Source organism: Hylobates moloch, unplaced genomic scaffold (assembly GCF_009828535.3).
Source record: "Hylobates moloch isolate HMO894 unplaced genomic scaffold, HMol_V3 SCAFFOLD_14, whole genome shotgun sequence".
In the NCBI taxonomy this organism is placed as follows: Eukaryota; Metazoa; Chordata; class Mammalia; order Primates; family Hylobatidae; genus Hylobates; species Hylobates moloch.
Genome location: NW_026652289.1, coordinates 72,274,839 through 72,290,960, shown reverse-complemented (window position 1 = coordinate 72,290,960; position 16,122 = coordinate 72,274,839). Strand labels below are relative to the sequence as shown.

Here is a 16,122-nt window from a genome sequence, read left to right as displayed (position 1 = left end):
AGGGAGACAGCAGTTCCACCGGTTTTTTTTTTTTTTTGAGACAGAGTTTCACTCTTACACCCACAGGCTGGAGTGCCGTAGTGTGATCTCAGCTCTCCGCAACCTCCGCCTCCCAGGTTCAGCTCTCATGCCTCAGCCTCCCGAGTAGCTGGGACTACAGGTGCCCGCCACCATGCCCAGCTAATTTTTGTATTTTTAGTAGAGATGGGGTTTCACCATGTTGGCCAGGCTGGTCTCGAACTCCTGACCTCAGCTGATCCACCTGCCTCAGCCTCCCAAAATGCTGGGATTACAGGCGTGAACCACCGTGCCCAGCAGACTCATCTGTTTTGACCACAAAGCGCAGGCCTAGAAGCAGCTGTTGCCTCAGCCTTGTCTTGTGAAGGCTGGAGAAGCCCAGATGTCCTCTTCTGCACAGGCATTTTCTATCCTTCACAGATCCCCTCTGAATGCTTCACAGTCTCTCCCCACCCCACAGCTTCCCTTAGGTAATTCCTACTCCTCCTTCAGATCCTAGTTCCAACGTGGCTTCCTCCAGGAGCCTCTCCCAACACTCCAAGGCCAAGCCAGGTCCCCTCACACCCCGATACCTCCCAGTGTTTACCCGACTCCTCATCTTCGTTTACTCATGTGTCACTTGACAAATGTCTTTCTCACAGAATATAAGGCCCTGGAGAGGGCAGAGCCTTTGATGCTGTGAACTCCTGGTTGACACTTGGGGCCCCTTCAACTGCCCAACAGCTGTCCTGGAGGATGGATAGAATAATATAGGGACAGAAATCCTCTGCTCACAGCAGAGAGGACCTCAGCCAGCACTTGGTGGGGAGGGGCAGGGACAGGCACTGACCTCGACTGATGCGCTGCTTCTCCCCAGAAAGGATGCCGGGGCTGTCGATGATGCTGATGCTCTTCAGGACCTGATTGGGGAGCTGTGAGCACATGAATCTGGAAGAGATGGATCAAAGGAGGGGTCAGAAACTGGGCATCGCACAGTGCTCCAACCCGGGGCTCCTTGCCTCTCTGGGCTTCCTGACATCTGTAAAGTGGGGGCCTGAAGGAGACTGACAGAAACTGAGGATGCCTAATGACATCATTTGTGAAGTAGGAGCTTGGAGGAGATTGATAGCACCTCCATCCTGCCACAGAGAACAGATGCTGGCCCATCGGACAGGTATGGGAGGTGCACAGGCACTTGCTGCCATCTGCCACCTGATGCCTTTCTGTTCATTTTGATTTTAGCTAACATTTATTGAACATGTAGGTATCTTACAAATATCCTTTCATTTGATCCTCATATTGACCTCATGAGGTGAAGGAATTATCCTTAACCTAAGTGAGTTTCAGTAATGCTCAGGGTCACTCAGAGCGGTGCCTTAAACCCAGGTCAGCCTGGCTCCAAAGCCATGGGCCTCACCACTCCTGGCTCTGTGCTGGCCCCTGCCCAAGCATCCTGGGCCTCTCTCCCTGGGAATCCCATGCCTTCTTCAGGGTGCACTGGCCCACTGGGCTGGAGAGCCTCAAGCTCCCTGCCTATCCCCTAGCATGAAAGCTGGAGGGACTGGGGCCTGTTTCCCCATCTGATGCCCCAGGGACTTAGCATCCAGCCCAGTGTCCCCTATGGCTTTAGGGCCAGAGAGGGGCAGGCACCTGTGACACCCAACATCCTCCAGGTGCTTAGGAGTCTAGGGGAGCTGGAGAGTAGGTGAGGGGACCAGGTTGGGAGAGGCCCTGGCTGAGCATCTTTAGGCCCCTCTTGTTCCTCACTTGCCTGATACCATCTCCTCCTCCTGATCCTGGTCCCTTTCCCTGTAGTCATTGCCCTTGCATCCACCCCACAGAAGCAGAGAGGGGAGGAAAAATCTAGCCTGTGGGTCAGCAGACCTGGGTTCAAGTTCTGCCCAGCGTTTCCTGATAATCTGCTATGGGACTCTGGGTAAAGGCCTCCCTGCTCTGGGTCTCAGGTTCCTCACGTGAAAATGGTGGCTTCCCGACACGGTCTGGCAATGTCCTTTTAGCTTTCAGACTGAGTAACTCCACAAGTGATGGCAGGAAGTGCTTTGTTACCTCCACCCTGGGCACCAGGGCCTGGGCTGGACCTTTGTGAGGCACTTGTGTATGTTCAAGGCAGAAAGTGTGGAATGCCTCTCCTTTTCCTCTACTATGGATGGCTGACATCCGTGTCTGTGTGGGCAGAAGGCTAAAAGCTCAATTCTTCCGTGCGGTGGACGTGGTGGGGATTACTCACAAAGTAAAAATGCTGGGAATGCAGGACAGGGAGGCCTGGCCAGCCTCCACAGCGCACATGTGGACACCACAGCCCTGGGTATGAGCGGCCGTTACTGACATTTCAAAATCACTTTCTCTGAAGGGGCTTGGGACACGATTTTCACACAGTCTTTCCTACATTTTCAAATTGGCCCAGGAAGATATAGGAAAAGATATTAGGATCCTTTTGCAGGTGGAAAAGTTGAAGCACAAAGCAGTTATGACATTCTGAGGCCATGCTGCTAATGCACGGCTGGTTGCAGACTGCAACCTACTGTTTCTGATGTCAGTGGGGTGGAATTTAACCCACAAAGTTAAAAACCTCATAACATTAAAAGTAAAGGGTCAAGTTAGTGGAAGAGAAGCCCCCCATTTCTACCTGTCTGCAGATACTTGTGCACAGTCCCCTCCTGCACCCCAACCTTTAAATAAACCCTACTACCCAACACGGGGAGAGGTTTGTGGGAATAAAGCACAGGAGGCTCACCAAGCATTCTTTGTAAGTTCACAGAAAAACCCCCAGCATGCCATTATTCAATTCTCTAGAATTGGGGTAGGAACAGGGCTCTGGGTGCATCTGTGGTGAACCTCGTTTCTTGTCAGGAGTGATTGTCTCTCAGTGCCATCCCATCCTTTCCATCAGATGGCCCAAGACATCTGGCAGAGCTGAACACATCACACCTATGTGAAACAATTTTCTGCAAACCATTCCCGTGGAGAGGCTGATCTTTTCCACAAACCACAAGCTCACACTCAATACCCATTTTTCCAAAACAGCCAACCCCTAGATTCTCAGGTGAGGCTAACAGAGGGATTCAAAATTTGCACACTGTTCACTCCCTGTGTGTAAAGTGACAGCCTTTCCACAGCTCCCAGGCCTCGACATGGCAGCAGAGGCCAGGCACGGGAGCCACACAGCAAGCCACCGTGAGATGCGCTGACATCACCATGTGGCATACAAGTGGGCAAAGCGAGGAGCCCAGGATGGCTGAAAAAAAAGAGGACAAGGAGGAGGAGGGGGAGGCGGAGGGAGAGCTTTGGCTGGGGCACCTCAAGAGTGGGCGGCTGGGGTTTTGTGTGCACAGCTGGACTCTGCTCCCTGAAAGACAGTGTCCAGGGGTCAGGGGCAGGCAAGAGAACAGAAAGGAGCATTGAGACCCCGTGGTGCCACGCTCATGCTGCGAGGTGACAACTGCATATGAATGCATTCCTACAAAGTTATGCTGGGATCAGAAAAAATCCTAATGCTGTTCTAGCAATCATGCCTCACGCTTCCGCTCTGAGAAAGGGAGGCGCACGGCAAACGTACTTGTTGTGTGTGTAACAGCAGTGCAGTGGTAGTCGTAGCCCAGTAGTGAAGAACCTGGGCTCTGCAGTCGGCACTGCCAAGTTCATGTCCCGACCCCATCAACTCACAGCTGTGGGACTGGGCAAGGTATGTCGTGTGACTCCTCTGTGCCCAGTCTCCTCCTTTATAAGCAGAGGCTCACAGCCCTACCTGTAAGGTTGCGGTGAGCCTGGAGTTAATGTGCACGGAAAGTGCTTCGAACGGTGCCTGACACCCAACAAGAGGGCCCTGGCTGGCCCGGCTTATTGAAATGTTTCCAAGCACAGATTTGCTGTCCCAAGATGGATTTCCTACTCCTTCCTGGGGAGATTAACACAAGGAAGATCTGTGCCTTGCCTTCTACATTTCACGTAAAATATGCAGACACATGCTGGTCCAACCCAGGAGCCTCGCACGGCTTTTGTGAGTGGCCCTCAACCAAGGATGACCTGATAAATGTTGTCTTCTGAAGTAAGAGAAGAAGAGGGAGCAACTGAAGATCCTAGGCTGCCCCACCCAACTCCACTTCCTCTCCACGTCTAAGGAAGGGCCAGGGCTAGCAGAGAGTTGGGATAAAGTAATGGTCCAGGCTATGAGGTCTCAGGCAAGCTGCTAGGAGTCCTGCCACACAGTAAGAGGAGAGAGTAAAGCCAGGCACGGTGACTCTCTCCTGTAATCCCAGCACTTTGGAGGCTGAGTAGGGACGATCTCTTGAACCCAGGAGTTCAAGACCAGCCTGGGCACCATAATGAGACTTTGTCTCTACAAAAAATAATATTAGCCGGGCATGGTGGCATGTGCCTGTAGTCCCACCTACTCAGAAGGCTGAGGTGGGAGGATGGCTTGAGCCCAGGAGGTCGGAGCTGCAGTGAGCTTTGATGGTGCCAGTGCACTACAGCCTGTGCAACAGAGTGAGACCCTGTCTCAGATAAATACATACATACATACATATCTACAGAAGGAGGGGGCAAGGAGATTACTTAAAATTTCCCCCAAACACTAAAATTCCAATTAAATGATCAGCATTTTAAAAACTAGACTTTTAGAAGAACCAGAAAGTACCTTAATACTGATTTTGATTTCTCAACAAAACAGTAATATCTGTAGTAGTTATAATAATAATAAAATAGCACAAACATTTCCTCACCTCTTACTGGGTGTCAGGCAGAGTTCGAAGTACTTTCCATGCACATTAACTCCAGCCTTACTGCGGCCTTATGGGTAGGGCTGTGAGCCTCTGCATTTAGAGGAGGAGACTGGGCACAGAGGAGACACACGCCATAACTTGCTGAGAAGTGATGGAGCTGGGACATGAACTTGGCAGTGCTGACTGCAGAGCCCAGGTTCTTCACTCCTGGGCTACTATCACCACGGCACACACTGGAACCACTGCTGTGTGGCATATCACGCGCAGGGCAACATCCTAAAACAAAGGGGTGACGTGCCACAGCCCTGGAACTCACCCCTAAAGAGGCTTCCTTGCGTGGTTTGCTCTCTACCTAGTGGTGTGGAGTGTCAGGGTGGGGAACAGGAGGTAGGAGGTTTGGGCTCCAGATGTGTCTCCCTTACTCATTCTGAGACCTTGACCTTGCACAGGTCTCTAAACCTCTCTGAGCAATTCTACCAGCCCTGCGGACTTCCAGGTTTGCCATTAGGTTCAAATAAACCTAAGCTTACAATGGAGAGAGTACAGAATTGTTTCAAAGTACTTCTTTTCACCAGCCCACTTTATTGATGAGGGTAAAACCAGAGAGATAATACAACTTCTTAAATTTGCAGAGTAAATAGGACACAACCCACAAAAAAGATTTTGACAACTGAACTGTAATAATTCTTATTATATGGTCCTACCACAAATGGCTGATCTTATCTTCCAGTGCCCAGGAGGAACTAGGAACTGAATTTCACATCCAGATTACAGCAAAGCCCCTGGTTGCCCTATTAGATTGAAACTAATTGCCACTTTTAAAGGTTAAAGATTGTTTAAGACTGCCAATTTCATATGGTTCAACTTAAATATGTACTTTTATAAATCCCCTCCTGACTGCCACAGGGGAAAGCCCAGTGCAATGACCCAGCCAGGAAGGTCTGCCTGACCCCAGGGAGAAAGGCATTTCTGGAATGTCAGGACCAGAAAGGTACAGACAGCTGCCAGTCAAGAACAATGGTTTAGGCCGGGCGCAGTGGCTCACGCCTGTAATCCCAGCACTTTGGGAGGCCAAGGCAGGTGGATCACGAGGTCAGGAGTTCAAATCAGCCTGGCCAACATGGTGAAACCCTGTCTCTACTAAAAATACAAAAATTATCCGGGCGTGGTGGTGAGCACCTGTAATCACAGCTACTCGGGAGGCTGAGGCAGAGAATTGCTTGAACCTGGGAGGCAGAGGTTGCAGTGAGCCAAGATTGCACCATTGCACTCCAGCATAGGTGACAGAGCAAGATTCTGTCTCCAAAAAAAAAAAAAAAAAAAAAAAAAACCGATGGTTTAGTGACCAGGGAACTACCACAAATCTTTATTATTATTATTATTATTTTAGAGACAAGGTCTCTCGCTGTGTTGCCCAGGTTGGTCTCAAACTCCTGGGCTCAAGCAATCGGCCTGCCTCGGCCTCCCAAAGTGCTGGGATTATAGGTGTGAGCCACCGTGGCTGGCCAACAAATCTTGAGATTAAAGAATAATGGGGAAAGCTTCAGCAAGTTTATTACAGATAAATGAACCAAAACACACATGCATAAGACAACCCAGTTATTCCCTCAGATTAAAAAAACATTATTTTGCTGGTGAATCAAGAGTGATTCTTGGCAAGAGCCTCTTTTCCTTAATTTCTGCAGCTAAATTGGCTGGGGGAAGCAGCACATGCTTGGACTGATGCTGTGAACTTTAGTAAGTCAGTTTTTAAAAATTCCCAGTGGTATACAGTGACTATGAAATATTCAAAACTTGGCTGGGCACAGTGTCTCATGCCTGTAATCCCAGCACTCTGGGAGGCCAAGGCGGGTAGACTGCTTGGGCCCAGGAGTTCAAGACCAGCCTGGTCAATATGGCAAAACCCTGTCTCTACAAAAAACACAAAAATTAGCTGGGCATGGTGGCACATGCCTGTAGTACCAGCAATCGGGAAGCTGAGGTGGGAGGATCGCTGCAGCAGAAGTTGAGGCTGCAGTGAGCTGTTATTGTGCCTCCGCACTCCAGCCTGGGCAACAGAGTGAGACCCTGTATATATATATACACACATATATATAAATTCGGTCAGGCATGGTGGCTCATGCCTGTAATCCCAGCACTTTGGGAGGCCGAGGCAGGTGGATCACCTGAGGTCAGGAATTCAAGACTAGCCTCGCCAACATGGTGAAACCTTGTCTCTACTAAAAATACAAAAAGTTAGCCGGGTGTGGTGGTGGGCACCTGTAATCCCAGCTACTCCGGAGGCTGAGGGAGGAGAATCACTTCAACCCGGGAGGTGGAGGTTGCAGTGAGGCGAGATTGTACCGCTGCACTCCAGCCTGGGGACAGAGTGAGACTCCATCTCAAAAAAAAAAAAAAAAAAAAAAAATCAAAACTCAAAAGCTAAACTGAGTGAAGCCTTGCTTAATTACAAACACAGAAGTAACAAATGGAGTAGAAACCCAATAATACACCTGTGTATTTTATGATGGGGGAATCACCACTCAAGCATAAGACAGTGGTTGTTTATCATCACCATCATCAGGCCCAGCTAAAATGACCGAGCCCTGGAAGGGCTGTTCACATTCCTTCAGCTCAAAGGGAAGTTTCGAAATTTCAATTCCCGGGGCCAGTGATTCAAGTTATTTTTCAGAAAGAAACAGAGGCAACGAGGAAGTACATGAGATTAAGAATTTCTTCTGTGGAAGATAACAATTTAAAATAATTCTAGATCCTAGTTAAAAATACCTATAGCTATCTGAACTTGAAAATATACATATTACCATTTTTTAGAAAAGGAGATTGAGGAATAACATAATATCTTATTCAAAAGCAGACTGCAGGGGGAAATGTCAGACCCCAATGCCTGGCACTTCTTGAACTGACCCAAGTACCCTGGCGTCTCCGAGGATGCAATGCTCTGGGTGCCCTTGGCTGTCTCCTCCTCTGTGGGGGGCAACTGCCTCCTGATAGCAACCTCTGGAACGTCAACAAGCACCTCCCCAGGGCCGCTCCCAGATGGGCCGCTGAGGAATTCGTCCTGAGCACAGCAGTCTGCTGGAGTTTCAGAAAGTCCCACTAAAGCCATTTCCACAGACCTCTGTGTGTTCTACACTAAACTCCTTTTATTGTTCAAGTATGGAATTTCTCTAATATAAACCTTTTGAGGAATTTTCTTCATTTCTCAGAAATGCACCATAGACCCCCTTGTCGCTCCTTAGAAGCCAGCCTGGGAGGCTGTGACTTGGGCTCTGCTGGTTTGCTTAATGGTGGAGGGTGTTGTCCCCCTCCAGGTATCACCTGGTACTTAACTCTTTTAAAGATGCCCCTGGGGGCAGATGCCCAAGCCAGCACTCCTTAAGGAGAAGGCCAGGTAATGACGATCTGTTGCAGAGAGATTCTGGTGTGGCTGCTTGGGGGAGAAAGTTCTCCACAGAAAACAAGCAATTTTCTTTACTAGGTGTTACATTTTGACCCAGTTCCCAGAGAAGTATGCTATGTGAAAAGAGGTTTGCCTCTAGTGCTAACCCTGTGCTGTTCCCAGACGGAAGCTATAATTATGTACACACATTTGAACGCCCTAATTGACTCTTTCTTAAATAACTGCTGTGTGACGCAGTGGTGCTGTCCTGTGGATACTACTTAACCAGGCTGTTTACTCTTAAGTAGCTATGAGTTTACATGAGGCATGTCCCTGACACGTGAGCTTGACACACACTTGGCTAGAAGGACAGAAACTCCTCTTGGCTGGTGCTGAGCAGAGGCATGGGATGCGGCACAGGGGAGAAGGGGAAACCTGGATTCCAATCCCCTCTCTGCCTCTCCCTGATGATGGCCTCTCCCTGAGCAAGTCATGTCTTTGCTTTCTGCTTTCTCATTTGTAGATTGGCCACAGTGTTGTCTGCGATATCAACCCTAAAAGAATAATGTACATGAAATTATGTAAGTGATGACTTGGGACATAATCACCGTCATCTTCATTATCATTACTGGAGGGCTATATTAGGGACAGCCTTACGAATTAAATAGGGGTCACTGAGCAGTGATTCCCAGTCCAAACATCATACTATTCATCAGCTGGCCTGGGTTCCAATCCCAGCACTGATCTCACTGGTGGAGTGACCCCCAGAAATTAAAGTAACCTCTTTATGCCTTGATTCCTTCCCCTCCATTGAGGATAACAGTAGCACCGTGTCACAGGGGTTCTGTGAGGATTTAAAGCTAATACATAAGTCTAGAATAGAACCTGACACATAAATGCCATATAATTATTTGCTCTTATTTTTCTATACGTTATTCTGAATTCAATTGACAGTTGCTTTTACCATAAGACACGGATTATTTTCAGCAAGTTTTAAATTCTGAAACACGAGCTTTGCCTTTCAAAATCGTCCCTAAAAACTTATTTTCTGTACTCATCTGTCATGTGCTTGGGATCTGAGAAAAAAAAAACAGAACATTTTTTTTTGTTAGGAAAGTAAATCATTTGCCAAAATAAAACAAGCCAATAACCACTTTTCCTGGTTTCTCCCTTGTGAATTCGGACTTCACAAAGAGGGAATTTGAAAAAAGTGGCAGCTTATTTCATTAAGCCTTTGTTGGGCAAAAAGAGCCTCAGACAAAGGGCAGTGGCAATGAAATCAGAGGACCCCAGGGAAGCCTTCCACAGAGACAGATCCTGTGCCTTGAACTTTCTGCGGCCTCCTCTTCTGGTCCACTTCCCCTCCACCCTGGGCCACTCTGTCCTGAGAGATCTGGAGAGTTGACCCTCTGGGGTTCTCCCGCCCAGGGCTTAACCCCCTCTCCCACAGTGAGACACTCCGGTGCCAACCAAGTCAGCTCTGGAGTTGAAGAGTAAACTCCTCCTAGAAAAGTCAGCCCTGCAGGTGGGAAAAAATCACCTGGACAGTGTTCCTATCACCATCAGTAATAAGATGGAACTTCTCTGGGACTCCTTCCACATCACCTGCACGTTTCTGTTCATCCCACTGTCAAGTTCCCTGGGTGCTTTCTTTCATTTGCAATAGAAGCATCAAAAAGCCCCTAATGGAGAGTTCAGCTCCCCGGAGGGTTCCATCTTCCACAGAAGGCACCTGTGGGGGGGCCTGGGTGGCCCTTGGCCGAGCCAGTGCACAGCATCCAGCACATCATTCATTCCACAGGCCACGTGAATGGTGTCCCTGGAGCTGTGCCATGAGGCGCTTCGGCCTTTGGGAGGACAGCAGCCAGCTGGGAGGATCCGTTCCTATTTTTAAAAACTTCTAGAAAGGAGATGTGGACTGTCAGCTCTAATGCTACTTCCTCTCCCTAAAGAGGCTCAGATGACCCTCCCTAGCTCTGTGCCTCCTACAATCCACTCCCCCAAATCAGCCACACGAAAGCTACACCCAGGAAAGAGGGAAATAGAGGGGTGGGAGAGGGATGATAGGAAAAAAGGGAAAAGCATTACACAAAGGCTAGGGGTAGCAAATGGGAGGTGCAGGAGGGAGGAAGGAAGGCAGATCCAGTGGGAAAGGGCAGAGCTGCAGCCAGTGGCACCAGCCGGCCTGTTTTCCCCACCCCTAGCAGCCCTCAGTTCCACTGGGAACTCTAATGAAAGGTTATGGGAGGAGTACAAATAAAACACATCTCCAGGTAAGGCAGAACCTCAGTGATCCCACAACTTTACATCTATAAAATAATGACCACGTAGGCTGGGTGCAGTGGCTCACACCTATAATCCCAGCACTTTGGGAAGCCGAGGCGGGTGGATCACCTGAGGTCAGGAGTTTGAGACCAGCTTGGCCAACATGGTGAAACCCTGTCTCTACTAAAAATATGAAAATTAGCTGGGTGTGGTGGTGGGTGCCTGTAATCCCAGCTACTTGGGAGGCTGAGGCAGGAGAATTGCTTGAACCTGGGAGGCGGAGGTTGCAGCGAGCAGAGATCATGCCACTGCACTCCAGCCTGGGAGACAGAGTGAGACTCTATCTTCCCCACACGAAAAAACAAACAAACAAAAACAAACAAACAAAAAAAACCCAAAAAAAAACCATGTAAGAAAATCAGCTTTTCATGTTTTTCACTGTTTCCCTGGCCCTGCTCTGATGAATAAGGAAACAGCTCAAAGCTGGCAGTGAGAAGCAAAAGGGACAGCCAGGGAGGTGAGGGGACCTGTCCTGGAGTCAGCAGGTAAAACCCAAGTGTCTGGTGAAGCTTAGGGGTCCTCTGGGCTAAGTTTTCTGACTGCAGAAGCCCAGTGCACCACGCCTGAGAGGTGTCTGTGTAACCAGTGCTTAACATTGCCAGTGACGGGGAGCTCACTGCCTCATGAGGCAGCCTAATCCATTTCTGTGCAGCTCAAATTATTAGAAATTTGTTCCTTATACTGTAAGCATTTTTATTTTTTAACTTTTAAAATTTTTTGCAGAGACAGGGTCTCACTTCGTTGTCCAAGCTGGTCTCAAACTCCTGGCTTCGAACAATCCTTTCGCCTCGGCCTCCCAAAGTGCTGGATTACAAGCATGAGCCACACACCTGGCCCTGTGCAGCCTTATAATGTCTAATCCTGGGCCTTTGCTCTGCCCTCTCAAGTTACCCAGAATAGGCATAAATGATCATTTCCTATGATAGTCTTTCAAATATCTTAATATGATAAACATATTTTGTATGACTTCTAGAGCAGAGATTCTTTGTTCTTCTGTTTTTGAACCTTTATATGTAACTGGCAGCAATTCAAAGAAAAGGTTTAAACAGGCTGACCGAAGATGGCAGCTTGCTGGTCCTTACCGATTCAGGAAAGCGTTTCCAAAGCGACTGAGCTTTCTAAATGGCTTTTTGGGGTCCACGACTAAAGCATTCCCTGGGGTGCTGCCCTCAGTCTCTCCATACATCACGGCGATGAAAGAGTCAGTGGTGGGCTCTGGACCAATCCTCATGCCTGGGAAATCCTGCTCCAGTAGGTATCTGGGAGAGGGAAGAAGAAGAGAAAGCTTAGCATCTTATCACAAAGAGGCCAGAAAGCTGCCTGGGATTACCAATTTTTTTACATAATCATTTAAAAATGTAGAAACATAACCCCCAAGAAAAGCACAGCGATCCTCCTTTGCATTTCTGTTGATGCAACAGATGCTACCCCAAGGGAAGTGTACCGTGCTGGCTCCCGGGCATCCTGGAAGCTCTGTTCAGGCTCAGCTCCCTTAGGGCAGCCTCCCTGACCTCCATGTGGGGACTCCTCTTCTGTGGTCCCTGGGCACCCTGTGCCTGCTGCCAGCGTGGTGCTCAGCATGTGTACTATAATTACTTGTTTATGGGCCCTGCAAGGTGTCTGAGCTGATGAGGGCAGACTCATGTCCCAACCATGCCAGGAGGATGATCTTCACCTTATAAGCCTTGAAGGGGCTCAAGGGAAAAAACCTGCACAGCCTTCTGCAGCTCCCCATTCCTGCAACTAACAGTCTATTTGGTCCTAAACTATTTCTTTGTTTCTAAAAACTTCTGAGTGATTCCAATGTAAGCCCACAATTTGTGACTATTTCCAGGGAAAGAGAGAAAGTGCTGAATTCTATCAAATGCCAAACACAATTTTTCCATCTTTAAAAGAATGAGAAATTAAGCCACCATTTAGACCTATGTTTTCTATGTAAATAAAACTGGAAAAAAATTTTTTTTTTGAGACTGGGTCTTGCTCTGTTGCCCAGGCTGGCCGGAGTGCAGTGGTGCAATCTCGACTCACTGCTGCCTCGCCCTCCTGGGCTCCAACAATCCTCCTGCCTCAGCCTCCCAAATAGCTGGGACTACAGACACACGCCACCATGCCTAGCTAATTTTTTGTAGAAATAGGGTTTCACCATGTTGCCCAGGCCGGTCTTGAATGCCTGGGCTCAAGCTATCCACTTACCTTGGCCTCCCAAAGTACTGGGATTACAGGCATGAGCCACCGCTCCTGGCCTAAAACTGAAATTGTTTAGCAACCTTAAGGGGCTATATTCTAAACCTTTAATTGATATCATTACTAGTTTTCACATCATCCAAAGTTTCTACATTTCTGTGAAGTTGTGGCACTCCAGAATAGATACACCATTAAAATATGTCTCCTAAATTTACAGTAAATCTATCTGATGATATCTTTTATCTCTAAATTTAGAGAAAAAATCTGCTAATAGCACACGGCATTTACTGAGTGCTCGCTAGATTCCTGGTATGGCACGGAGCCTTCTATATTGTTTCACTTCATGCTCTGAGGTGGATGATGACATTATCCTCGTTTCATTTACAGGTGGGAAAACTGAGGCATCAGAGAGGCCAAGAGGCTTGCCCAAGGTCACACAGTGGACGTTCCAGTGGAAATGGAATGCAAGCATTCAGACTCCAGAACTTGCACTGTCTTCAGAAATGGCCTTGAGTTAGTGGTTTGCTCAGGGGTGAAGAGCAAAGCAAAGTTCAGGGCCTCATCCCAGGGTGTGGCACTTGGCATGAGGGACGAGGACCCCCATTTCCTCTCAGGTGAGGGGAAGAGCTCTCCACAACATCCCCCTGCACGGTCCTCTGGCCACCCTGACAACAAGGGCCAGCTCTCCCTACTCTCCCTGGAGTAAAGCCGGGCTCAGGAGGTGCTACCATTTCAAAATGTGTTCAGATTTAATTTTTAAAATATCTTCAAAAGTTTCTCCATCAAAACCTTTGTGTCCCTAATAGCCTAGAAACGTTCGTGTTGATCAATTCTTACACATCCCACACAAATCTGAGAAATGCTGGTAAAAGTTACTGTGAGGGATGCCCACTCTGTGAAACTCCAGCCTCTGTGGAGTGTATGCAGAGCGTGTGGACTCCATATACCCACGGGAATGTGGAATTTAGGTTTTACAGCCCCTCTGGGATCTCAAGTGTGAAGTCATTCACCAGCGAGGCTGGAATTCAAAGCCAGATCACACTCTTGCCTCCACTCACGTTCAGTTTGATTTTTACGCCCTGTGGCCTGGATGGGGCTATGTCTGGAGGCTGGTAGGAGAGACCGAGGGAGGGGAGACTGCTGAGGAGGGAGGGGCTTGGGATAACAGCAGCCAGTGTCGCCCAGCTCCCCGCAGCACACACGGTTCGCAATTCATGAAAATGTGAGGTGCGGGAGTGGGTTTGAAGCTTGACAGGCACTTTGCTCCAGAATCAGTGCTAACAGCAATGGTGGGCTGGCCAAGATGGCCTACAAAAGGTCACGCTCACTGATTAAAGGGATGAACCAGACGAGAACTGCAGCGTGTGCTTTTCGGGGAAGAGCTCAGTGTGGAGCTCCACCTTGGGTGGCTCGTGGCAACACGGCCCCTTCTCGGCACCTTCACCAAGCCTGGCCAGGATGAGGCCCTCCAGATTCCGGGCCAGGGAGGTGAGCATACGGATATCGTAGTTGAGCAGTGAGTCCCCAGCTGGACAATCACTCACACAGCACAGGTGTTGAAGTCAGACATTACTGTCGAGGAGTGCCTGAATTACTTTCTGATGTTTCATTTCTGTACAAGTACAGCAAATCCCACTACTTTTGAAATAACAGGGGTTTCAAGGAAAAATATAAATGAAAAAATTGTTTAAAGAAGAGCAGATGTTTCCTACTTTCAAGTTTATATTGTAATCGAAGCCAGAGTTTTCTAAGTAGCGACCCTATCGGACAGAACTTTAACAATAAATTATTTTTAAAGTGTGCTTCAAATGTGAAATAATTTGAAGTCAAAGGTGTCCCCCTTTGACTGTGACCTTGGTAAATCAATCTCTGGATCTCAGACACAGAGGAAGAACTAGAATTAGGAAGAATTACTGTATTATAAAGCTTGCTTGCATTATCAATTTGTTTGGTGATACTTTCTCTCACAAATAATACAAAGTTAACATTCAATGTTCAATTTCACTATCAAAGAAATACCAGTAAAGACAGAGCATATTAACAAATTTTTGAAAACTCGGAATCATCAATGCTGGCAAGGGTCCTGTGAGATAAACACCCTTATATATGTTGGTGGGGGAATAAGTTGGTCTAACTTCACTAAAAAGCAATTTGACACCATGTGTTAGAAGCCTTTAAAATGGGGGTCTTGCTGGGAGCGGTGGCTCGTGCCTGTAATCCCAGCATTTTGGGAGGCTGCAGTGGGAGGATCGCTTGGCCTAGGAGTTCGAGACTAGCCTGGGCAACATGGAGAAACCCCATCTCTACAAAACATACAAAAATTAACCAGGTGTGGTGGCGTGCACCTGTAGTCCCAGCTACTTAAGAGGCTGGGGTGGAAGGGTCGCTTGAGCCCAGGGAGGTCGAAGCTGCAGTGAGCTGTGAACATGTCACAGCACTCCAGCCTAGGTGACAGAGTGAGACCCTATCTCTAAATAAATAAATAATAAACTCAAATGGGGATCTTGCAGAGTTGACCTTTAACAGCTTATGCTGGTGTTATTTGAGGGCCTGTTTCCTCTCCTCTCTTGGGCTGTCATTTCCTTCAGGGCATGGTCTATATACTCAGTACTTTAGAAACCTGGAGTCTGGTAGGAATGATTTGATTCAGCCTCTTATCTTTATAAGCGACAATGCTGAGGGTTAGCGCAGGAACATGGCTTGTTGCTGGTCAAACTCACAGGGTGGCCACACAGGATCCAGAACTTGCAGCCCCTTTCTCCTGGCCCCAGACTTCTGCTCTTACACCAGGCACAGCACCATCACCCTGGGGTCCCACGCTGCCCCCAGCTCCCTGGTGCTCTAAGCAGGACCTGGCAGATCCCTGAGTTGACACATGACACTCTAAGCTGATTGCCCTGAAGAAGATTTTTCACTGGGGGACTGCAGAAACTCAGATTCATTTATGTCACACTGCTGGGTAGGCAGGTACATGTCAGTGCAGTGAGGGAACTCAGAACAACGAAGACACCAAGTATCTGACATGGAAAAAGGGAGAATGAAGTGATGGATCCACACACAGCAAGCTGGAAGGGAAGAGTCTGAGCTGATGCTGAGGTGCAATGTGCATAAATGGGTCAATCACACAGCCACACGGGACAGACAGCCTGATCAACTGTGTTAGACATTTCTCACGGTGGGAGTGCCTCAGAGGCTTTCCCAAAGCTACGAGTTTCAGGGACTCTAGTATTATCTGCAATAACAACAATTCAAAGGAACAAGAGGACACAGGAAGACCACTGTGATTCAGAGCTGATTAGCCCCTCCACAGGCATCCTGTGCTTTGGAGACTTGATTTTTGTCCTTGGCTCCACTTTGCTCCCCCTATCCTGTGTTCTTGGAGAGGCCTGCCAATTCCAGCAGTGATTGCTCCAAGGTTCTCGAGCCAAGCCATCCACATAAAAAGGTACGGACATTTGGATTCCAAGCAGCTGGGTGGAAGGGATGGTGGGGTGG

General features: G+C 48.3%; 1 protein-coding gene across 1 annotated transcript in view; it reads right to left on the bottom strand.

Moving 5' to 3' along the window:
- EHD4 (EH domain containing 4) overlaps positions 1–16,122 on the bottom strand; it is a 77,055-nt gene that overhangs the window by 47,410 nt on the left and 13,523 nt on the right. The window contains exons 2-3 of the mRNA XM_032175003.2: positions 11,526–11,702; positions 848–945 (exon numbers count right to left, since the gene is read on the bottom strand). Of these exons, the coding sequence (XP_032030894.1) occupies positions 848–945; positions 11,526–11,702 (275 nt within the window). The remainder of the gene's footprint in view (positions 1–847; positions 946–11,525; positions 11,703–16,122) is intronic.